Source organism: Homarus americanus, unplaced genomic scaffold, assembly GCF_018991925.1.
Source record: "Homarus americanus isolate GMGI-L3 unplaced genomic scaffold, GMGI_Hamer_2.0 scaffold2558, whole genome shotgun sequence".
NCBI lineage: Eukaryota > Metazoa > Arthropoda > Malacostraca > Decapoda > Nephropidae > Homarus > Homarus americanus.
Genome location: NW_024745671.1, coordinates 337,463 through 363,598, shown reverse-complemented (window position 1 = coordinate 363,598; position 26,136 = coordinate 337,463). Strand labels below are relative to the sequence as shown.

The window sequence follows — 26,136 nt, the reverse complement described above, 5'->3', positions numbered from 1 at the left end:
TGTGTATCAGTAAGAGAGAGAGAGAGAGAGAGAGAGAGACCTAGTCAGACTAACACCTGCACGTGTCCACAAGTGTCTGAGAGAGCACCTGTACCCACCTTCATTATACCTCTCTTACCTACCTGTAACTTCCCTGTAACTCACATAACTAACTCCTGTAACTTGCCATAAATTCCCCTGTAACATACACTCTCACTTGCAATAAAAGCGCCAAGGGCATTTATATGTACAAATGTGTGTGTGTGTGTTATGAGAAGTCTTATATTCCGTAAAATTAACCTAATTTCATCTGACGTGACGTATCTTGCAATTCTCTCTCTCTCTCTCTCTCTCTCTCTCTCTCTCTCTCTCTCTCTCTCTCTCTCTCTCTCTCTCTCTCTCTCTCTCTCTCTCTCTCTCTCTCTCTCTCTCTCTCTCTCTCTCTCTCTCTCTCTCTCTCTCTCTATTTCTCTTTATCACCAAGCTTTACAATTCCTCCTTAACACGTGTATTTAATCCGTAATGCATGTGTGACGTGGGAGGGATCAAGGTGTGGGTCTGTTTTAACCTACTTTAATTTAACATATCAATGCATAAGTTTGTTCACACGTTTAACTAAATTTAATGCATTAATATTATTGTAGCTACATATTCAGAGGGTGAAAGTGATAATTGGTGAGACTGGTCGGAAAGTGAAGGGGAAGTGATGGGAAAGTGATCGAATTTGTGTAGGATTTGTACTTGACGTATATTACTTAGTGAAAATTCTGCTGGAAAATTCATTCTTGTTGTGATCTGTGAGTGATTGATGGCAGGAGTTGGAGGAGCCGGCTGTGTGTGTGTGTGTGTGTGTGTGTGTGTGTGTGTGTGTGTGTGTGTGTGTGTGTGTGTGTGTGTGTGTGTGTGTGTGTGTGTGTGACGCAACACCAATAAGAACAACAGGGTAAACAAAATACTCGCTTAGGAGATTTCCGTTTGGGGGGGGGTCACTTACACTATACCATCACCACCACCTTCACCGCCTCCTTCACCACCTCCTCACTATTACCACCACCATCACTACCTCCACCACCTTCACCATCACCACCTCTACTATCACCATCTCTACCACAAGCGCCACATTCATCTAGTGCCAACATGAGGTACTCGCTTGCACTGACACCACGAGATCTCAGGAAACATTACTGGAGAAAAAACTCGTCGAAAACATTTGCTTAAGTGTTTGCGGAACTTAACGATGAAATAAATACAAAGTTTGTTTGATATTTTCTTCTCTGCAATCACCAGTTGACGGAAATAGAATGAGTGTAGTTGTGTTGTTGTCTTTGTGGTGGACGGAGAAAGGAACTAGTGTTTACAGTGTTGGATCTTGTGCTGGTCTGAGTGTTGATCAGAAGTATAGTTTATTGGTGAGAGAAATGCGTGATAAAATATATAGTGGAAGACACCAGAAAGATTTTTTCTTACTCTTCATTCTTCATCATATAAATCTACTTCCACTTTCTTAAATTTATCTTTGTTATCAATACTCGCCAGTCCCTTACCACTTATCCCTTTTCCCTTACTCCTCTTACCAGACTTTCACTCATATTATTACGAAGCTTCTCGATTCGTTCCTTATCGTTTCTTATCGTCTAGTTTTTCGCTCCTTCCTCAGCGCCTCCCACAGTTCCCTGTAGCCTTATATCTCTGGCGGCGGCATGAGCGTAGAGACCAACTTGCCTCATTCCGGCGGCGGCAATGGCCACACAGACGACCGCCGCTACAGCTACTCGGATTACGAACTGAGGCGTAACAATACTCGGGTAGTGCGGCCGCAGATGACTTCCCAGAATGGCGTCATTACCATCAACTCGGACTCAGATATCCCCCGTAGAGTTGACCTCAGAAGAGCCAAGTCCCTCCGAGAAGAGAAAAAAGAGTATCAACCAAAGAGAAATTCTGTCATTTTCGACCTCCCGGAGAAAAATGGCCGTGACGCAACCAGCGACGTCTCCTATTTTAATTATCGACATGGTCCAAAGAAACCTCCACGACTGAAGATTCACGAAGAAGTAGAAGATGAAGGAGAGACGAAACAAGACAAGCAAGAAGAAGGCTTTAACTCCGTCACCTTCAGAAGGAGTCTGGTAAGCGGTCTAGCGAGGGTTCGTTCTCTGGGCGGGAAAGATCCAGAGTCCCAGAAGGCGGTCGCGGAGAGGAGGACACCGAGGAACAACGGAGCCTATGTGCAGTTCCGCAACGAGGAAGGCGACTGGCGACGACACAGCATCCGTAGAGTCTCCCAATTCGAGACCTGTGACCACACTTTCAAGGTGAGTGTTCTTCACCTTCTCTAGTTGATACACTGCAACCCACAGTTTCCAGTCTTACTTAAAATACGTTCACTGAGACCTAACTTTGCACAATTTAAGAAAAGTTATTAACCTAGTTTTCCTCTCTTGTTAATCTACTGTGCCCAGAGAACGTGTACTGTAAGACTGGAAATAAACAGTAGAAGATAAGCCGTGATGCTTTGTTTTGTTATTTTGTACTGCACTGTTTACTCCACAGATGAGTAAAAACAAAACCTTTACGTTAAGGGAAGGATGTAACCTGAGTGTCTCACCTTGTTACATCTTTCCGCTGAGCTACAACACACAGTGAGAACAATTGATGATCATATCTTCATAAGTTAATAAAATTGTTTGGATAATTGGGAAGCTCAGATATCATGAAGCGAAGTCGTGCGTAGCTTCAAAGAAACCTAACATGCTCTCTCTCTCTCTCTCTCTCTCTCTCTCTCTCTCTCTCTCTCTCTCTCTCTCTCTATTATTTTGCCCTGCGGTATATGGTGGACTTGAGGTAGATATATACCGCCATTAAACACTCAATAACGATTTAATCAAAGTCTGATATTAAGTCACTTGTACATTCCTCATGTCATATCAAACTGGTGTCTCTCTCACACACACACACACACACACACACACACACACACACAATTAACTTCTAAAACTCACTAAACTCCAAAACAGTTTCGTGACACAAGTGAACCTCTAAAAACAACCTTTCAAATAAAAACATTCACTCACCCAATTAGTTTGTCCAAATATACAAAAATAAGATAAAATAAAACAATTAAATGGAAATTCTTCTTGCCGTTATCAAAGTTAAGATAATTTTTACTGATACTTCACGACTTAATTAAATTCCGAGATTACGTCCAATCTTGTCAAAGTGATGGATTGAGTTTACGAGATAGAATAGGAGTCCCGGGCTGGGCGGTGAGGAGGAGAAATCGAAAACCACACACATCTGGGACCTGAGTATGATTCCCAGTATGTGGTGTCTAAGTAGGTTCTGGCGATAAGCCGCACATAACGTTAGGTGCACAACGCTACTTCCAATACTAAAATATTCATAACATCTGAAATTCAAGATCAGTCATTTAGCTTAAAGTATTGTACTAATTTACTCATAAACAGTATTGTGTTAGCTTTTAATGTGATGTTTTAGCAGCTTATGTGAAGTTTTAGCAGCTTATGTGATGTTTTAGCTGATTAATGTGATGTTTTAGAGGATTAATATGATATTTTAGCTAATTGTGTGATGTTTAGCTGATTAATGTGATGTTTTAGCTGATTAATGTGATGTTTTAGCTGATTATGTAATGTTTTAGCAGCTTATGTGATGTTTTAGCAGCTTCTGTGATGTTTTAGCTGCTTATGTGATATTTTAGCTGATTATGTGATGTTTTACCTGATTAATGTGATTTTTTAGCTGATTAATGTGATGTTTTAGCAGCTTTTGTGATGTTTTCGCTGCTTATGTGATATTTGAACTAATTATGTGATTTTTAAGTTATCATGTTATGTATTAGTCTGTTAAGTGATATTTTAGCTTACTGGCAATAACTGTGATATGTGATTCGTTAGCTTACACTATGTTGTATAGCTTTCTATGTGGTTTTAGCTCTCACCATGTGATGTTCTCGCTTTCCATGTGGTGTTCCATCTTACTGTGTGGCGTTTAAGTTGCACATGTAGGGTATTGAGTGCTTTATGTGGTGTTGTGTGATGTTTTATCTGTCTGCGTGATTTTCAAGCTTACTAGAGGTTGTGTTTAGCTTACTATGCAATGTTTTATCTTTTTATACGATGTCTTAGCTTACTATGTGGTAATCTTTCCTATTTGCACTATGAGATTTTAGGTAATAATAATTCTAATAATAATAATAATAATAATAATAATAATAATAATAATAATAATAATAATAATAATAATAATAATAATAATAATAATAATAATAATAATAATAATAATAATAATAAAATTCCTAAATAAATTAATTCATTTCTTAATATCTAACAAAGGTTAAAACTAAATAATTATTGTTTTATGTCGAAAAAAAAATATGGATAAATAATAGCTTTGTATTTTTTCTTTTTTTTATATAAGGAAAGAAAGAGAGAATTTTATTTTTGTATATAGAAAATCTAAAAGTTTTTAACAGTCTTTTGTGTTTATTTATTTTTAATAGCATTGAATTATAACTTGTATGTGATTAGATGTGATTGTCAAAGTTCTGAATGATTGGCAGCGACTGACTCTTTAAATTCAGAGTGATTGGATGAATTCATTAAGTCAGCCATGGACAGAATCACGCTAACAGTTCAACAAACACACTGACAGTTAGATGAAGCCGAGGTTGACAGGCACGTCGTTGAGCAGAGATACAGACAGTCATGTAAACAGTTATATATAATGACACACACACACACACACACACACACACAGACACACACACACACACACACACACCCAAATGCCTTCATACAGACAGCCAGACGTATATAACAGACAAGACAAACAGTCACTCAGGGTAATATTCAACTCCCACGACAGTTTATCACGTCAAGCGAACAAACAGCCTGGCGTCTTAATTCCCATTGTCTCTACGTTAATTATATTCCCTGCTCTGTGATAAGAGGGCGGTATCAAAGCTATACTAGAGTCTCAGTGTAGCTTTGGTGCCATTTTGAGGTGTGGAGAGTTACGGCTTTAGTTACAAGAGGAAGAAATTGACGTAAGAGATTTTTTTTTTAAGGGAATTTGGGGAATTTTACGTAAAAGTATAGACCTAAAGAGATCATAAATATATATATACATTGTAACTTTTACACGTATATACACTACACAACTATACATTGCTTCATCATACGCACACACACTATAGTATTCCACACACACACACACACACACACACACACATACACACACACACACGATGACCCAGAAGTCAAGGATCCGTGAAATGAATTGTCTTGGAGTGACGGCCCTTGAGCAAGTCTGAGGTGACGAGATTACACTTAACTCATCCCTGGCTTTAGTGTGATTAACTCAGTCCTCAATGAACCCAGTTAACGAGGAGCTAAGGGTGACCCCAGTTAAGGAAGGATATATAAGTGTGACCCCAGTTAATGAAGAGGAGCTAAGTGTGACCCCAGTTAAGGAAGAGTAGTTAAGTGTGACCCCAGTTAAGGAAGGGCAGATAAGTGTGACCCCATTTAATGAAGAGTAGTTAACTTTGACCTCAGTTAAGGAAGGGGAGTTAAGTGTGACCCCAGTTGGTGAGGATGTGTGGCCGTTTTATGAGAGACTGTGTTGTGTTTGCTTTGTGTGTGTGTGAGTGTGTGTGCGTGTGCGTGTGTGTGTGGGGGGGGGGGATTTTTCATCATTTTTAGCTAGTTAAGAAATGTTTAGTGTATGTTCGTATGTATGTATGCATGTACGTATGTATGTATGTGCGTATGTATGTATGTATGTACGTATGTATGTATGTATGTATGTATGTGTGTCAGAGTTATTACACACCTATATTACCTGTACTGTATATCTTCACTATATAATAACCACGACCCTGAACACCTGCCTTAATTAAACCCTTCCTTCTTCTGCGTCTACTACAGGTGATGCTGATCGGCGACTCGTGTGTGGGCAAGACCTGTATCCTGACAAGGTTTAAGGATGGCACCTTCCTCAGCGGCTCCTTCATCTCTACTGTCGGCATAGACTTCCGGGTACAGCTTATATCTTCCTCTTCCCCTTCCTCTTCTTCTTCTACTCATACTCATACTATTACTACGACTACTACTACTACTACTACTACTACTACTACTACTACTACTACTACTACTTCATCTTTCCTCTCTTCCTCTTCTTCCTATTCTTCCTCCTCTTCCCTATCTGCCTCAATCTTCCTTCCTTCCCCTTCCCTTTTGCCCCCTGTCACCGCCAACAGCTCTCATATCAGATCGAAACATTGCAACGAAAGATTTGCCGACACGAAACAAGAAACTGTCAGACACGTAGAAACACACACACAAATACGCACAGAAACACCCAGAAACACACACACAGAAATACACAAATTCGCACAAATAGACACAGAAACACTCAGAAATATGCATATACACACACAGGCACACAGAGGAAGCAATAACATGGATAACAAAATGGCACGACCTTTGAGTTGATTTGGTGCCATCATCGTATTATGTTGTGTTGTGTTTAATATGAAATAAATCACGTTCTTCTAAATGTTTTCTTTGGGGTTATTTATCTTTTTTTTATGTTTTTATTGTTGTGTTTTAATCTCGTATGGATTTTATTTTTCCATGTTTTTATTGTTGTGTTTTAATCTCGTATGGATTTTATTTTTCCATTACGTGATTTAAAATTAATTATTACTATTTTACTATTCTCGTGTGTCATGTGAGGCTTGATATTCTGATGAGAAGATTAAATATTAGAGTTGGTATAGAGATGAATGGTTAAGTTATAAGAACCGGGAGTGTCTGAGAAAATTTGAAAACAAGAGAGTGACGAGTTGAGAAAATAGGATTGAAATCGATATAAAGATGGATAATAGGATTTATAAGGCTATTATACACTGTTTTGGAGGTAGAGTGTCTATTAACTTATCTGAGTGATAGAAGGGGCACTGGATAACATGTTAAAGTCGTTGGGGAGGTAATTACACATAGAGGTGTCTCTCTATCAATACCTAATGATGTGATGACCTTAGTGGTGTCTCTCTCTCTCTCTCTCTCTCTCTCTCTCTCTCTCTCTCTCTCTCTCTCTCTCTCTCTCTCTCTCTCTCTCTCTCTCTCTCTCCTGACCTTTGTTCTCACTGGGGTCGTTCATCCGTCAATGTCGACTGCACACGAAAAGAACGATAGGGTCATCAGTTTTCTCATTCACCGATTGTCACAGGGTTAGAAACCATCTTAGGGAGACCATCAATGATTGGAAGGCTTCACTAGGTACGGGTTACAATTTACCTCTTAAAAAAGTGCGGTACATTCATTACAATAGGAGGGCTGCCACCATAACCTGGAAGTATAAGATGCAGTAAATCAAGTTAGCAACGATACTACTGTTACTTAGAGGTACTGGGGTATATATATCATGCTAACAGGGGTACCACTACATGAAGGTATACGGGGGTATATATATCATGCTAACAGGGGTACCACTACATGAAGATATACGGGGGTACATATATTATGGTAACATTTATTAAACTACTCTGTCTTCTTCAGGATTTTTTTGAACTTGCGAACTTCTTTAAGCTGTTGAACATTTCTTGGCCAAAGAAAACTCCTTTCCATTGAACATTTCCGGGGCTAATTGAACATATATTCACACTGAACTACCTGTGGTGTGGTGAACATAACTTTCTGCTCAACTTGCTTAGGTTGGTGACTATAATCTTGTGAACATCTCTGACCTCGCGAACATTCTCTCTCTCTCACTCTCTCTCTCTCTCTCTCTCTCTCTCTCTCTCTCTCTCTCTCTCTCTCTCTCTCTCTCTCTCTCTCTCTCTCTCTCTCTCTCTCTCTCTCTCTTTCTCATGCCTAGGATGATGAGCGCACCTTCCTAGTGAACCATACTAAGCACTGATTAAGTACATAGCAAAGTGTATTAATCTCATGAGCTCCTTATCCCCGTCCTATCAGCTCGTAAGCCACTGTATGTACACAGCTTCACCGAGGAGCTGAGAGACAAACAGACAGACAGACAGAGAGACAGAGAGACAGAAATACAAAGAGAGAGACAGAGACAGAGACAGAGAGACCGAGTATTGTTGCTGTTTTTTGTTAACATACATAAGACTTCACCTCTTCGCTTCACGATGAGATCTTCACAATTATCAAGTAACTTAATTAACTAATGAAAATGTGTGTGGTCACAGGGAGAGGCGGAGCAGAGATGGGAGGAGGTGGGGGTAGGAGGGGAGGGTAGGAGGGTGGGAGGGTGGGGTAGGAGGGAGGGTAGAGAGGATAGGGAGGTGAGGAAAGATTGATGGAAGACTAGAGAGATGGTGGAGGTGTAATGAAGGAGGAGGAAGTGAGGTTGTGAAATGAGGGTGTGAGAGGTGAGGTGTGAGAGGTGGGGTGTGAGGTGAGGGTGTAGAGGTGAGGATGGGAGGTGAGGGTGTGAGGTGAGGTGTAGGGGGTGAGGTGTGAGAGGTGAGGGTGTGGGGTGAGGGGTGGGGTGGGGGTGGGGGTGAGGGGTATGAGGTGAGAGGTAAGACAGGGTTGTCATTGGCCTCACAACACAAAACAAATCTACGGTATTACCTCCTCTGATTCTATATGTCGCCTCTTAACTGTCTACCTGTCTACCTGTCCTCACCTGTCACTTCATCTGTCTATTCATCTTATGGTCTATCTATCTATCTATCTATCTGTCTATCTGTCTGTCTGTCTGTCTGTCTGTCTACTTCAATATATCATCTCTTTTACCCATCAAACTCAACTCGGGGATCAATTTCAACCTTTCTGAACCAGCTTACTTACCCTTAAGACATAATTGATTCAAGTCGCCGTCAAGCTTAACCCACCTCTAGCTTAGCCCACACTTTTAAGCTTTTTTAATGGTAGGTTTTAATGGATTTTTATTCTGAGATAAAGTTTGTTATTATTATTATTATTATTATTATTATTATTATTATTATTATTATTATTATTATTATTATTATTATTATTATTATTATTATTATTATTATTATTATTATTATTGTAAACATCACGTGGAAGTTGCCTAATTTTTCTACTTTAAATTATCGTCCTTTTTAAGCTCTCAAGGTGTCGACAATCAGACTCAATACAGACTTCACCTAATGTAATAAATTTTTGATATTATGTAATGTACTCATGAATATCTGTCACTTAACGTAATACTGTACACACACGTCTACTACAAAATAGTACTATTTTTTTTTTTACTTTTATTCTGTTTATCTTTAATTACTGGCGCATATAAGTGCTGTACAATGAAACTTTATAACATTTTCTCACGGTACAGTCGGGATCAAAAGTTCATGTCCCTCCAAAAATGAAGCGGCGTCGATCCCAAATGAGTCAGGGTAAGTCAGTTCGGTGACTCATTCCCGTGACTCATTTTCACCACGGGGAGTGAACTTTTTTTCCCCCCCGAGTATACATAATCCACACAAAATACTTCCATGATGAGGTAAACTTTTTTTTTTTTTAATTAATAATACTCGATGTTTCAAATATCACGCTCAGACTAATGACAATTGCCTCATATATCACATAATTAATGGTACTTGTTCCCTGGACTTCACTGAGCTATATTACACTCCATATTGCATAATAGACTTTAATTAATGTTAACTGATGTACCTCACTCATAACTGATACTGCTATGTTATTTCCCGCATGCATCTCGCCTAGACCTCAAAGGATGCATTATTAATATATTCCACCATACAGTCCATAAATTAATATCCTTCACATTTACCATCATCAAAATATCAAATCAATAATAATAATAATACCAATAATACCAGTTCTTGAAGGTTACGAACAGAAGAAAATAGATTTGTGACTTTCTTATACATTAGAGAAAAAAATACGCAAGAGAGATACTTTTTTATTCACTGAGCCTATATGCCAAGTTGAGTTCAATCTAAACCGATTACTTTACGTCCTTAAAGGTGGTGGGCTTCTACAAGTAGGTCGAGGCGCTATAGGTGGGGGAGAGTGTTCACAGGTAGTCGATAGGCTACAGGTGGTGGTGGTGGTGGGGGGAGGTATTCTCAAGGTAGCGGAGGAGTGTTACAGATGGCGGGTTTCAGAGAGTAGCCTGACCTCTTTATCTTAAAGGCGATGGCATGAGGATCTACATGTGGAAATTGAAACAGGTTTGAATTCTTTTAGGTGGAGGGTGTCTGTGTGTGTGCTGGGAGGTGGGGAGGGTACAATAGATGCAAGAATCTCTCCAGCAAAGAATAAACAGTTATCCCACATCATCTTTCTCCTCGTCCTTGATAAATAAACAAACAAATAAAGAGCAAAAAGAAAGAGTTTTAGAGAGAGAGAGAGAGAGAGAGAGAGAGAGAGAGAGAGAGAGAGAGAGAGAGAGAAAGACTGACCACTGGGCCACCGTATCAACCTACAAGGCTTGACCCAGATCTGTTTTATATATATGCTACACGCTCATTTTATAACAGCCTTGGAGGAGAGATGATTGAGGGCTGTATAAAGGTTGGCAGCGAGGAATAGACTACTGAATGGACTCCTCCCTCCGTATCCCCCAGCCGATGTTTACTGCCATTAGTTCATACGAAAACTTTTGCATTCGTTACGAGAGTCTATGGTTAGCGTGTTATAAGATCCGTGTGTGTGTGTGTGTGTGTGTGTGTGTGTGTGTGTGTGTGTGTGTGTGTGTGTGTGTGTGTAAGACTTGATGGAAGGTGTATACGATAATATTAATACTTATTGTGTGTTATTGGTGACTCTCAAGATGTAATAGTGACCAAGACGCCGCTTTGTGATTGGGGCCCCATTGTCTTTGGCGTTTTGATTCGTTATGAGAAAGATCAATAAACAGAACCAGTAATCTATCTATCTATCTATCTATCTATCTATCTATCTATCTATCTATCTATCTATCTATCTATCCATCTCTTATTTCCTCCATCCATCCATCCATTTATCTATTCTCACTGAAACCTAAGGCTCACTTTTTAAAGCTCGAACCATTACTGCGTCGAAGCCTCTTGGAAAAAGCCTCTTATCAACTTATTATTATTATTATTATTATTATTATTATTATTATTCTTTATTTCCTTTTCCAATATTTATCTTTCGTTGTCTCTCTTATCTTTCATTATTTTACACTATTCGATCTTAACAAATTAAACTTTATTGAGAGGAAATATAGATGGATGGATGGATGGATGGATGGATGGATGGATGGATGGATGGATGGATGGATGACTGGATGGATGGATGGATGGATGGATGGATGACTGGATGGATGGATGGATGACTGGATGGATGGATGGATGGATGACTGGATGGATGGATGGATGGATGGATGACTGGATGGATGGATGGATGGATGGATGAATGGATGGATGACTGGATGAATGGATGGATGACTGGATGAATGGATGGATGACTGGATGGATGGATGGATGACTGAATGGATGGATGGAAATGGGAGATGGTAGAGAGAAGATTGGTGGTTAGTGTGTGTGTGTGTGTGTGTGTGTGTGTGTGTGTGTGTGTGTGTGTGTGTGTGTGTGTGTGTGTGTGTGTGTGTGTGTGTACGTGTGTGTGTGTGTGTGTGTGTGTGTGTGTGTGTGTGTGTGTGTGGTGTGTGAAAGCCTCTGTGTCAGACCTTCCTGGAAGACGGATTATGGAACTGATCGCTGGAGGCTGAGGGTTTGAAGACTCTTGGCGAGATGGGGAAATCCAGAGAGACTCAAGGAGAAAGAGAGAGGCAGGGAGAGAGGGGAGAAGAGGTTAAGGAATGATGAAGAGATAGAAAGAGAAAAGGGGACAGAAAGAGGAGAATAGGAGAGAGAGAGAGAAAGGGGAGAAGCAGGAGGGAATGTTAGAGGAAGAAAGAAATGGAGATTGAAAGGGGAGGAGGGAATAGCAGAAAGAGTGTAGATAGATAAAATAAAATAAGTGGTAAAGGATAAGAGAGAGAGAGAGAGAGAGAAGAAATACTATAGAGCAGAAGAGAGAAAAATGTCAATATATTAGCACACTTAAATCCCCGAGAGATATTGAGTTACAGAAAACGGCTAGCCAATATTAGTGGATGTCGATTATTAGGGTGACTAAGGTAAATTTTGCCTCCTCCATTAATTATATAGAAACTCGTCTCTGGATCTTTATTTACTTGACTGTGGAAAATATTTGTCGATTCCATGAGTTGTTGGAAGCATTTTCATTTGTTTTTGTTTTTTTATAATCTCTTCAATAAATGATAAAAGTTTGTTTTTTTTTTCGTTTCTAACTTTTGATATTTGATTCTTATATTTTTTTGTGTTTTTTTTAGATCATCGCGTCAGAATATGAGTGAAGGGTAGACTGGCTATATAAGACCAGTACTTATGTTTCCTTACCTAACCGCATCGACAAATCATCAATCACTCAAGCTTTTCTTGCGTATAGAGAAACTACCTGAAGTAATACGGTTTTTTAACCACCAAGGTCTCCACACGGTAGCCTCGCACGCCTGAACAACCCTCCTCACACACACACACACACACACCGTATCTAAGCGTAACCAACTTTATAATGAGTTCAACTTTCTGAGGAACTTTAACGTAAGTGTGAACTTTTCCCGCTTTTTTTTTTTACCTTTAGTACTAAAGTCGAAGGTATAAGTGAGGGATAATTAGTGGGGTCATAAATGAATATGGTGATTGCTCAGATAACACCCGAACTCTTAATTGCAGGATGATTAATCGATTTCTCATGGAAAGATAACATCGTACTCAAGTTAATATTGTAGGGGAACAAATATTACAATGACTTGAGTTGTTACGACAAAAACAGGTCAAATTGAGTAGTTAGAATCTACAGTAAGGATAAAACACACCTTCTACAGGATTCATTCACTACGAAGAAGACTACAGTACCTTAATTCCTAGCATATGACTGTGTGGTGGGAACTATTGATACAGGTCAGAGGTCAAGGTCATGAGGGGTGAGGTAGAACATTGCCAGAGGAATTTAATCAGCTATTGGTAACATGTAACGGGGTAAGGAATATCGAAGGCAGATCCTGGGTCAAAGGTCAACTCAACACGGTCTGCACGACACCAATCCTCTGAGCTACATTTTTTGGTTGGGGGAGGGGGTATGGGGAGGAGGAAAGAAATGAAAACGGTAATGATTTTCGTGCCCTGTGGTAATGGGAGAGTGCATATTCCTCCATCTCCTCCTCCGCCCTTCACCTCCCTGGTTGCCACGTTAACGGAGAGGCTCTCACACCGAAATACATTACTTTATTCATAAAATTTCGTGAAATATAAAACTAGACTCGTTTATAAAGAAATCCCATATAAGAGATAAATCATAAATGACTTTAAATTATAATGATGCAGCCAACTAGAATCTCAGTGCGGGCAACACAGCGTGAAGTATTTATACACCTCCGTGGTCGATTAAATACCACCTCAAAATTGTGTTCCGTCGCTACATCAAGGAGGAGAGCTGAGCCGCAGCGTCCTGGTATATACCCTCTGAATCCTCTGGGGTCTTGATATGGTGTTTGGTCTTGTCAGGATTTCCAATTCTCCCGTTTTGTGGGGTTGGTTTTCACCGATCCCATAATCGAAGAGTATAAGATGATCGCGTGTTTAGGTAGGTTTTCCAGCGTCGGTCGTCTATAGTGTTATGTTTCCCGGTGATTTTAAATTTTTGATGAAAGAATCTCTCTCTCTCTTCTCTCTCTCTCTCTCTCTCTCTCTCCCTTTAATCCCGCCAGGTCTGGATTTACCCAGCCTTTCTGCCACAGGGGAGTCGCCGAATGACTTATTTACGCAGGCCCGACACTCACCTGGAGTTAAGTGATGGCACACGTGCATGTACACTTACACACCTGCATAAATATACACACACACACACACACACACACACACACACACACACACACACACATTAACATAGACACACAATGGTTGCCCCATGTGTTCGAGGCTGGTCAGAGGGAAAAAAGGCATTTAAGCCGGGGTTATGTTTAGGATGTGGCTGTCACCCTGTTAACAGCTGGATGACTCCGGTGTCAGGAAATAAACCAGGAAGACCGGACGACTCGTCATCCTCACCTTGTCCATTACCCTACATACTATTTATACTTTACTGATGGTATTATACAGAAACTAGTCAATTAACTCTCACTTAAATGTTGTCTCTGAATTTCTTTTATTATACATTAACTTAATTATCATGTACAAGAATATTGAGATATATTTATCTAGCCAATTAACCCACAACGTAAATGTACACTTAAAATTGTAAGTAATTTCCTGTGGGTCCTCACGTCGTCTGGACAAGATCTCGTGACAAATAATGAGTGACGGGGACCTCACCGCCCCACAACACTATCTCGTCCCTACAATTGCCTCACATTTTTTTTTCTTTCTCACTGATGAAAATTAATAAATTTTATTATATTTTTACTTGATATTGACGTAAAAAAGGCGATTTTATAGCACTTAATTTACAATATATTGCCAATTTTCAACCCAGCTCTCGGGTCGCATGTTGACTTATAAAACTGTTGGATTTTATAATATTTTAAGAGTATGAAGAAAGTTTTTATGTCTCCTTTGCAGGGGTATTGTACCGTATCTATGGTAAGTTTTAATGAGTTAACTACAAACAATGGTCTACCTAAATATATATGTGTAATGGGGCCGCTGTTAAATGTTCCAGAATGTGACGTATCTAATCACCAGTTCAATAAAATCCAATTCAAAAATAGAACTTTAAATGCAGGGGTTTATATCAATTTGCTGTATTAAGCGTCACCCAAATGATAGAAAACTAGGAAATTTAGTGTAACAAGGAGGGTCTCACAAACAGCAGGTTGGGACCACTGGTTTACTTAATTATCTTGTGCTATACCGAGTTTCTCTTATTTCCCGTTAAGAGACAAGATAAACAACCTATATTTATATTTTTTTACGAAATTAATAAATAGTGTATGTAATAATATCACCAATTTTCATTCCTAAATATATTCATAGTTTGGTGTGTCAAGATGCATGGGGACATTTTTTCCAGGATAATAACAATATGTAGGGAAATTCTTCTGGAGTTTCCCTGCCATAACTCCATATGGTTTTATAACACAGCGAGTGTAAGTTCTCTATGTATTACAATGCTACGTCATACTCGACAAGTTTACTCCACAAATTAGACGCAAAAAGAGAGTTAATTTTAAAATAAACCTTGAGTTGGAAGTTAATAATAGCACAGAACGTAATAATAGTAACTATGTAAAAGGTCAGCGTTAACTTTGTCGTGTTGTAAGGTCACGGCTCAGGGGGTGACGCACATACTTCGACTGTGTGCCATTTTTATTGTGTTATTGAAGGCATGATAATATGCATACAAGTAAGGTTAATTTTATACCGTGGAAAACATTTAAGAAATATTACACTGAGTTGTATGTTAATCAAATAAATTCCGATGACTATTTTTTTTCTCCATTTGTGGATTCATCTGGTGTAATGAATACTTTCTATACAATGAATTCTTCAAACTTCTAATAATCAAAATAGTTTTCTTAATATTTGCAGATCAACACGGATATTGATTTCATTCACTTGCAGATATTCTATAAAGCCTAAATATTATTACCAGGTAGGAATTTATGACGACTGTGTACGAATTGCTGTAAGTGACACAATTCTCCTCAGTCCAGGCACCACTGTAGCTAAGCTGGATATAAACAAGGTTATCAGATGCTGGTCAAGTCTGGGTAACTGAGAGTGCCCCTTAAATACAGGAGGAATTCTACATTAATACCATATTTCCTGTAGCTACATTGATACATTTTTTACAGTGTTATATTTTCTGTACCTTTATCTATTATCTATGGTGCTAAGGGTTACATTGTGTGTGTGTGGGGCATATGAGGCAGAGAGTGAGTGTCAATACCGCAACGCCTTCTCATCCACGTCTTACTGAAGTGATTATCTGAAGAAATTTTAAGTAGTACCGTTATATTTTACCTCACTAATACTGTTTACAGGTGTTTTGTGTATCGTGGATATTATAAAATGTTGTTGTTTTTTGTTCATCAGAGACAATGTGAATGGTCTTTAGGTCTCATTAACACCGTATAAATATTATTCCTTTGTATATTCTTGGTATTGTAAACTTTTTTCTGCGTATAGCTAATCCATGTAAATTTTTATCAATGATTGTTATAATAAGGATGTAAAGAATTTTCCTGATTCATCTCCAACTAAACATTACGACGGAGTAGCAGAAACTTGTCCTGAAAAAAAAAACACTGTCCATTTTTCCTTTTTTTTTATTATGTTTTTTGTTTCTTTGTGAATGACACGTGAAGATTCGGCTATGGGGTTGTGCCAAGATATCAACAAAAGACCCCTGGCCACCTCCCGGACGTAGAGGTTCACACCCTTTCAAGTAAACATGTGGGCTCCTTGTTGGTCTCACTTCCCCACCACCTGGCCCGCCATTCTCAAGTAAATATGCGGCACCCGTGTTGGCCTGACTCGACCATCAGCTAGTTCCCTGCCTGTCAACATGGTTCTCTCCCCTGTAGCATGACTCTCTCTCTCGTTGATCCTGACTCCCTCTTTCTCTCACATTACAGAATAAGGTGGTGACTGTGGACGAAGGTGAAGCTTCAGATATGGGACACAGCCGGTCAGGAGAGGTTTAGGAGCGTCACCCATGCTTACTACAGGGACGCCCATGGTAAGTCAGGTGTGGTGATGTTAGTGTATTAAAGTTGGTCTGGTCGTGTTGGTGATGTGGAGAATATTGGTGTGGAGATGGTAAGGTTGTTGTGGTATTAGTAGTTTGTGTGAATGGTTTGCTGGTAGTATAGTCCTGATTGTGTGTGTGTGTGTGTGTGACGCAGATATACAAAATATTGATCGATTCTCATAAATGTATCTAGTCAATAAATACTTAGCGGATCGTGTGATATCAAATAGCACAGGAAAGGATAACCGGAATTGCTTAAACAATCACCCCATAATCTCTAACGAACTCTAGTAATCACACATTCTAAGATGATAAGTACATCCTGTTATAATAATTTACTGGCAGGATGCAGTAACCGAGCAAAATTTTCGAAAATGTAAACAAAAGCAGAGTGAAGTGGGGGTGAAAGCTGACTCAGACACGCAGGATCGTGTCATCACCAGAGGAGTATGACTCTTCCTCATAGCTTTAGACAACCCTCAGTGGAAGCCTCACACCAGGGCAGCGCAGGAGGGGGAAGCCCAATGGAAACACTTTAAATAGAGCCTTAAAGAGGAACCTCGTCGCTTCACATAATACTGTTGATATTCTCGAAAGTTGTGTGAAAGAAATAGTGATTGAAGCCACCATCAACAACACCTTCAGACATTTCGAGTAGGAAAGTGACTCGATGTTTGATAAATAAGTAAGTCCGCCATCTGTTCAGACTAGAGTGTGAGCATCTGGCCGGCGGGTCGTGACAGATGTGACAGGTGTTTGTGTCATCGTGCCTCAGAAACCAGACCAATCAGCTGAAGGTGTTGGAGAAAAATATTAACATTTGTTACATATAAACTAAAAAAAAGAAAATTTGACAGGAAATCGTAATCCACTTTTGTTTACAAGAGGCGATACCTTTGCATTACAACACTCACATCCTCCAAGACAAACTAAATTTCTGTACAATTTCTCGTATGTGGATCGATCATAATAGCCATAATATAAATACCATAAATAATTATACAAATTAAGGTTCATTACTTAGATCAACGGTTTCGTTAACTCCAGAGGTTCGAGGGTTTGAGGGTTCGGTGGTTCGGTATCACTTGTCAATTTGTTATTTTAGTACTTAAGATAATGTGTGTGTGTGTGTAAGGAATAACTTTGGAGTATAATAGTTATTTTTTTCTATCTATCTACTTCTTTGGGCTTTTTTTTACTTATCAGTGTGTCAATCTACTTAGCTCTCTAATTGTTTATCCACCTTTCTTCTTGTATTGATGTTTGTTTACCTGTGTGTGCGTGTTTGACTGACTACGGAGGATGTGAATGAGTGAACTTTTTGCTGAGGCGCATTAGGTATGGAGGTGTATTTAACATTATTAAGTAAGTGATGAAATTGAATATTATTAGAGACTAACATGGTGAATGGTGGATGGAAATAGAATGATAGAAGTTGTGGGTAGAGTAGTGGATGAAATAATGAAGAGTAGACTGTTTTTTTTAGTGTAATAATAATAATAATAATAATAATAATAATAATAATAATAATAATAATAATAATAATAATAATAATAATAATAATAACAATATAGACACAACTACACAAATAAAGGAGAGCAGTGGATAAGATTATAAATTTACTAAAATCGCTATTAATCAATAAAAAAAATCAGATAATCGTCGTGAATCCTGACCCCGATGGAAACTGGAATCGTCGTTGTGAAATACGAAAGAGCAGTAAATTACAATGTATTTCAAGTCTTCTGGATCAATACTGTGTAAAGATGTCAGTTAAATAGCCAGTAGTTAGGGTTGAGTAGGGGTAGATAAAGAGGTAGACGGCAGGAGAGCTGTGTTTTTAAATATCTGAGTGTGCGGACTGTGATAGGGTTCGTATCCCCTGTTTTGGTCATTATAATTATTATTATTATTATTATAACTAGCATCTTTATTGATCTTTAATATTTACCTCATTATCATTACCATCTTCAGCGTTGTTGCTCCTCTACGACGTCATGAACAAGAACAGCTACAAACACGCGGGCGTGGTTGGCCGAGGTGCATGAGTACGCCCAGGACGACGTGGTTATTATGCTTATAGGTTAGTACAAGACGTGGTTAAGACTAACAATTATCCATCTTAAATGTAAATAAAGAATAGTATTCAATCTGTCAAAATTACCTGAATAATTGTCAAACTGGTTGTCAGTGTGTGTGTGTGTGTGTGTGTGTGCGCGCGCGTCGGGGTGAACCATGGGAGGAGAGGTAAAACAGAGGAACCGAAGAGGATGGGTGAGGAACTGTTGAGGAAGAGGACTAAAGGAGCAATATTGGTGAATGAAGTTAAGGGGTGAAAGAAGAGGCCTTGAACTAGTTTGACCGTGACCTGGCTTGACCTTGCAGGCAACAAGTGTGAGGTGAGCGGGGAGCGGGTAGTGAGGCGGGAGGACGGCGAGAGGCTGGCCAGGGAGTACAACGTAGCCTTTATGGAGACCTCTGCCAAGACCGGCCTCAACGTGGACTCCGCCTTCATGGCTGTCGCCAGGTAAGTTGACGAGGTGTAACAGTGTGGACGGATAGGGTGGGTGTAGAGAGTGTGTGGGAGCATGAGGTGTGTAGAGAGAGAAGAAGAAAGGTGTTAGTAAGAGTATGGAAAGTGTATGTTGATGAGGTGTAAAGAAAGTGAGAGAGAGAGAGAAAAGATGCTGGTAAGAACTTAAGAGAACATGTATGGCTGTTGTTGTGAGTGTAAAGATGGAGATAAAGTCAGAGCAAAGGGACTGGTTCAGATGACGCGAGGGAGGTGAGATGTGTGTGTCGGTGGGGAAGAGAGAGACTTGATCCTGGTGTTATTTTAAGGGTGTGTAGTTCTTGGAGCAGGAGGGGTGTGTTAATGCTGATATGGGATGTGATAAAGGGTGCTGATGAGGATGTGGGATGTGGTAGTGGGTGTTTGAGGATGGGGGATGTGGTAGTGGGTGTTTGAGGATGGGGGTGTGGTAGTGGGTGTTTGAGGATGGGGGATGTGGTAGTGGGTGTTTGAGGATGTGGGATGTGGTAGTGGGTGTTTGAGGATGGGGGATGTGGGTGTTTGAGGATGGGGGATGTGGGAGTGGGTGTTTGAGGATGGGGGATGTGGTCAGGGATGATGGGGTGTAAGTGAGCGTAGATGATTTTATTGACAATAGTTATTGTAGAAGTAAGGTGCTATCAGTAACAAAAGAAACATCAAGCGATTAATTCTGCAACCAATGATTAACTTCACTCTATTCCCCTCCGATTAATTTCAACCATTTGCATATAACTATTATGAAAAAAAACTTTTATCAATATTTCTCAACTTTTTATTATACAGTATCACTTTAGCTGCTTCAAACTTCCATTTACAACTAGATGTGATTAAACGTTACAGAATCAGTTGCTTCTATATTTGCATTTTTTGTCTATGTTTGTTGCAAATTATTTCATTGGATTTTCCCTGCCAAGTTTATATTGTGAGCTTCCCCAGAGAGCTGAAGGCAAGGAAGTCGAACAATCCCAACGAGCGTAAGTTCAACGTGGCAGACTATGTGCGTCAGGAAGCCAAGACTGAAGCCTGCCTCTGCAACGTGGGGTAACTGCCGTGCTTGGGGTAACCCGAGCACTCGACCTCCTCTTCATGATGTCCACTGACAAAAACTCCAATTTGGGACATTCTCAGTCCTTGTCTTTTGGAGTGCCCACTACCAATGCTTCTGTGTGGGACATAATCAAGTTCCAGTTTGGAAAGGCTGTTATGATACCGTCTGGAACGCCCAGTTTTGACATCCGGGCGAGATGGACTTACTTACTTACAGTACCTCCGTGTGAAATGGAGATACATTGGTGTTAGTGTTGTCGTGAAGAGTTATGTGGTCCGGAGAAGAGGAGGCTTTGTTGTGCTAGGCTGGAGGGTTGTAACACACTTCCAAGTACGTCATGACTGAAAAATTCTGAATGGCTGTTTGTATTTGTGTCGATGGTTATTTGTACGTGTTCAGGCGCGCATCTCAAGTGTTGAGAGGCGTAATACTCTGTGTTCAATTATCGAAACACAAGTTATATGACAGGATGAACTTATACTAACTCAATAGCAGTGAATACGATCCTCAAACGCTAAAGTAAATAAAGTGTAAAGGCTGAACTTAACAAAGAAACAGCACATTTTGGCTTTTGCTAAAATTCTCGTACACGACTGCGGATTTTTCTCAAGTGTGAAGACAAAAAGACACCAACCTAGGTAAACAGGATGCTTATTTGTCCCGGGGAAAGCAAAATAATGACGTCATACCCGAAATAAGACAATCCCTGTAGTGTGGCGAGTGTTGTAGCTCTCGTCCCTCAGTATAAATGATCCCAGGCATCAACATCACGATATTACTATTATATATATTTTTATGTCATAACCACACTAACCTGAAGGGAATTTTTCTATTAAACTAAACTAATAACGTCATCAAGAAACTATAAAAAATTAGTTTTACAGAACAGTTTAATGAAGATTACAATACACGTAACTCATAGCCCCAAGGAAAGGGGAATTAAGAAAATGAAAACAGATGACGTATTGAGAAAATATTGACCTCCACCTGAAACTTCTATTTCAGTAAATGATAATTATGACACTATCAATGTGCCCAATTACCTAATAGTCTGAAGTGTTCTAAAAAAAAGACTAACACGTTTCTTGGGGCGAAGATAAAACCACTAGAGCCTTGTACATACTTTGTGCTTAAGCTCAGTGCAGATACAACCACAGTCGGAATTTTGAACTTGACTGAACGATATAGTTTAATATTTTTGTCAGCATGAAGGATTTATAAGGAAAATTGGTCACTATCTACGTTAAAATTGAATTCAATAGTTGTGTTGCATAACCAGTGGAACGAAAGATATACCTGAAAGAACTCCAGCCATGACTGAGAGACTGTGATACCGTATTCAGATGATAAGACAACTGAACAACAGTCAGCAACAAGGAGATTTGATTTATTTTAATACATAAGCTGAAGTTTGCTTTCAGGTATTGAATGTCACTTGCAATAAAATTTATTTATTTATTTATTTATTTATTTATTTGTGGCAGTTTTTCACAATACTAAATAAACACCTAACCAAAGAAGAATAGAGAGGTGTAGACAAATCCCTTTAAGTGTATACAAAACACAGAAATCCCTTCAGTTACTACCATATTATGACTCACGGTAAAGTGTAGAAGATGTTGGCCTTCCTCAGTGTCACGGCGATAGTCCTAACTCCGTTACGCACCCTCCCTCCACCACTAGCAAAATCTTCAGCTCTTCACTGAAATGAATATCCCAATTATTTTCTCTGATCAGCGGAAAAGAATCAGATCGTGTTAAGTTTTAAGTATGGGCGATGACTATGAAGAAATATTCTCGAACTTACATTATCACATTACCCGGTAAAGTAAAATGTAACCTAGCATAGTAATACATCGCTACGTAAGTGAGGGGCTGGTCTTATAGACATTTTTCACACGAATGTGTTTTGTTGCACGGCAAAAAATTGGTCGTTTGAAAGAGGCCTCACAGTCTGCAATGTACAATATGGTGAGTCAGTACAGACGGGCATTACGCTGACTAAACTTAGCCAAAAAATCTCCAGGATACACAAAACACATTTCCTTTCATGCTTCATGCTGACATCCTATTAGTGGAGACTATAAGGTTATGATGAGACAGTCGTAAGAAATATATGGATATCTGCCGGACAGTTATGTGTCTGATTTACCAGATACGTGTTGAGACCAGAAATTGTTAGCATTACTCTTCTCAAAGTCTAATTATACCAAGTCGACCCGCTTCGAGTCGAATATTCATCCTTCGCCATGCATGACGTCATCTGGTCGGCAGCCCAAGTGTGTGACCTGGGGTAAGGGGCTCAGCAGCTGGCCATGGTGGTGTGAAGGTCTATGACAATGCCTGATAAATGTGCCGTGTCTGGATGCACATCAAATTACATACTACACGATAAAATTTGATATTTTCATCGATTTCAAAAGGACGAAAACAGAAAATGGATTTTATTATGCGTACAGCAAATATATACTGTAGGGTGCAACAGGAGGAAGTGTAATATTTGAGAGCCATTGGCAGCCTTAAATTTAAATTCCCTAAAGTCTAAAGTTCAGCTAGGAAACTGGATGTGGAGAGACAAGTACCCATTTGTTGCGTGAAACTTGTATAGCCTAGTTATCTGTAATATATCTAGTGGCCATATTGATAAATTGAAAACCTCTACACATAATGCAGTACTTGTGACGGCACCGAGTGTGAGCTCTTTCAAGACAAGACTTGACCAACACTGGAGCGGGTTCAGGTACATTCAGGAGCCGGTGCATGCCCAGTACTTGCCAACAGTGCGTGACAGAGACGTGACCAATCGCCCGGGCGGCTAGCGAGCCAATCTTTTGGTGAAGAAGACAAATGAAAAGGAAAAGTAATCAGAGACGTAATCGATCACCCAAGCGGCTAACAAGCTGATCAGTGGCGAAGAGGATAACAGTAAGGAGTAAAAGGATTTATTGTAATAGCTTGGAGAGAGAGAGGATTGTTTTTGAGAATTATAATATTTTTTTTTAATAATAAGAATATGAATATCATAAAAATATTGATTAGATGAGAAATTCAAGCGGGCTAACAGAAAGATAGTGTGCTAAGGGATGAGAAAATCAGAAAATATGGCAAGAATATCTTCTAATACAGTGGGATGGTCTCACGTGATGATATACGAGTCCTCCCTTACTACCGTTTTCTTCCACTGTGAGCCAATGATGGCACAAAATTAGCTCTGCCCCTGCACATGGGTTAACTTGGTTTAATTAAACTTAGGACCTTCTAATGTAACATTTGTACATTGTGTATCACTGAAACACAAACTTCATACATTACTCCAGTGGTTGATAAAAAGTTACGAAATTCATAAAATCTGGAAGATAAACCATTACATATTTTGACTAAAACTTAACTTATGGGTTTTCCTTACACACAACACCAAGGCACTAGATAATAATATATACAATATTATGTATTATAGTGATGACACATGGGATAATATTAACAAATTGGAGAGAGAGGTAATATACCCTTATAACAATATAATAGCCAATATAATAACATAAAAGTGTGAAGTGTGCAGATTGCATAAAATAAATTTTGCATGTCGTTAAAGCGCGAAGATACGCGTAAATGAAAACTGCAATTATAAGTAATCGATCGACAGAGTTGGTCTCCGGTTGATGGTGGGAGACTTTAGGCTTCTTTAAAGTTGTAATCCATGGAATTTTCCTGACTAGATCTTAAAAATATTGTTGTCACTCAATGCCATTAATATATTCCCAACTATATACTGCCAGATTCTGGGGTCACTAAGTCTAAGGGGATAACTTAACTCTAATCTTAATTCCTAAGGGTCGCTGCCACCAGACCCCCTCTGGACAGCATGTAGCTCGTTAGGTAGCGGGCAGAGTGGACTAGGCATTGGGTTAGGTTTTCCATTGACCAGATCGATATGGGTGTGAAACCATAACATGTCTTATTGATTTATTCCTTTATCAAACATACTGGTAAAAACATATACATGAATTGGCCTTCCTCAGAAGAACAACGGAAATGTGGTTACCCAGATGGGCCCCAGACTCTTACATTGATGGCGGGTCATCCACCTACTTATTGCATAACAATCTGTGACCACCGTTCCTCGGTCGTTCCTTCTACAATATCCCTTAACACATCAGACTGCTCCACCTGTGTGGAATCTAGCACCGTCGGTTATCATACATAGTAGCACCATCTCAACACACCTGTTACACTCCACACCTGCAAGTATGTGACTCCTTGTTGACTTTTAGGTATACACAACAGGCACCTCGTTCGCACACCGCCCTCGGTGGGTAAAGACGAGGGCTTCACCTTAGAGACATACCAGCACTATTTCTACGCCTGGTATTATAGGTCTCTCAAGTGACGACCGCAGAGTTTCTCACGGTCTCCTTAGTTGTGACTATTCATTTGGAGTGGTGTGCTGGAAATCCACAGGTCTGGCAGGATAGCGGGGAGTAGTCACCACCTGTCGTGACGCTCAAAGGGATAATGGCGGCCGGGCGGCAAAGTACTCCGACAGCATGGAACCTGAGGTGACGGTAGAACGAGGAAGACTGAGAAATAATGCCTGACGGGCGGTTATCCCACCCCTTAACACATTCCTATTACACTTATATATCCGGCAAAGCTTTAAACTGTAATAACTTCTATTTATCAACCTTAATTATAGGGCGGGATATAGCCCGCTAGGACACTGACCTGAGGTGGCGGTAGAACGAGGAAGACTGAGGGCATTGCCCCGCCGCTCCTCGTCACATAGGCCTACAGTTTCCAATCCTTAATTTTCACTTTTGTTTCTTATGGTTCTCACCTGAACACTTTTCGCTATATTGTCACTCATGCCTTATAAACACATATTTTAATCCTAAATTACACACTAAGGTAAGGTCTTGCGTTGCTAGTTCTTGGGGTAAATTCATGGGGTTATTATATCAACGTGGCAACTGAGGCGGGTACATGACGCGCCTTGAAACAAAGGCTGAATGTTCATGGCGGGGGTGTATCAACTTCACTTAAAACTGTAATGAGGGATCCTCCTCTCACACATTGCACTATTTGAACACAGACTTAAGATTCTCTGATCACTGTACCTGTCGTGGGTATATGTCACGTGAGGATACGAGGTGTATTAAATTCATAACGACGCATACAAGATATTTCCTTTCAAGTATAGTTTCTGGATCACTTTCAACACCTCACCTAGTTCTGATACATTTATCCTTTTTCCAGATCATTGTTCTCATGTATATTCCATATGATATCTGTGGGAGTTATGTTCGCTACACGCTCACATACGTAAATAGTATGACCTTCAAACCCTGATCCACACTTAGTCTTACAGTACACTAGTCCGGCTCAACTGGACTTTAATATTCATCTTATGCATACCCTGAGTTATCCTTAATGCTATGAATACATACATTTAATATGATATAACTGTACCTGGGTACAATACAACACATGGTCTAGGAACATTGAGTAGGTGAGTTGTCCTTTATCAATGTTTCCCGTTTTCTGAGGTTCTACAAGCGCGGTGCATTTGAATGTTATATAGCGTAATATGAATTAAATGGGATTTTTAGGAATGACAATGATGTGCGCAGTACAACTAGACATTTTCATCGCGAAATTCTGACATTGATTGATACGTTTATTGAGATACAAAAAACATTGATACATCTCAAAGGGATGAAATGACATAAGTCATCCCCAAATTCTGACATTGTTCACAACTCGGACTC

At 39.6% G+C, this 26,136-nt stretch overlaps 1 protein-coding gene across 1 annotated transcript in view; it reads left to right on the top strand.

Moving 5' to 3' along the window:
• Nucleotides 1–21,831, top strand: part of LOC121878742 — a 30,350-nt gene extending 8,519 nt beyond the window's left edge. The window contains 8 exon segments of the mRNA XM_042385100.1: nt 1,637–2,294; nt 5,931–6,041; nt 16,654–16,673; nt 16,675–16,757; nt 18,744–18,783; nt 18,785–18,852; nt 19,155–19,296; nt 20,260–21,831. Of these exon segments, the coding sequence (XP_042241034.1) occupies nt 1,680–2,294; nt 5,931–6,041; nt 16,654–16,673; nt 16,675–16,757; nt 18,744–18,783; nt 18,785–18,852; nt 19,155–19,296; nt 20,260–20,368 (1,188 nt within the window). The 5' untranslated portion in view covers nt 1,637–1,679 and the 3' untranslated portion in view covers nt 20,369–21,831.
• The last annotated feature ends 4,305 nt before the right edge of the window (nt 21,832–26,136 follow it).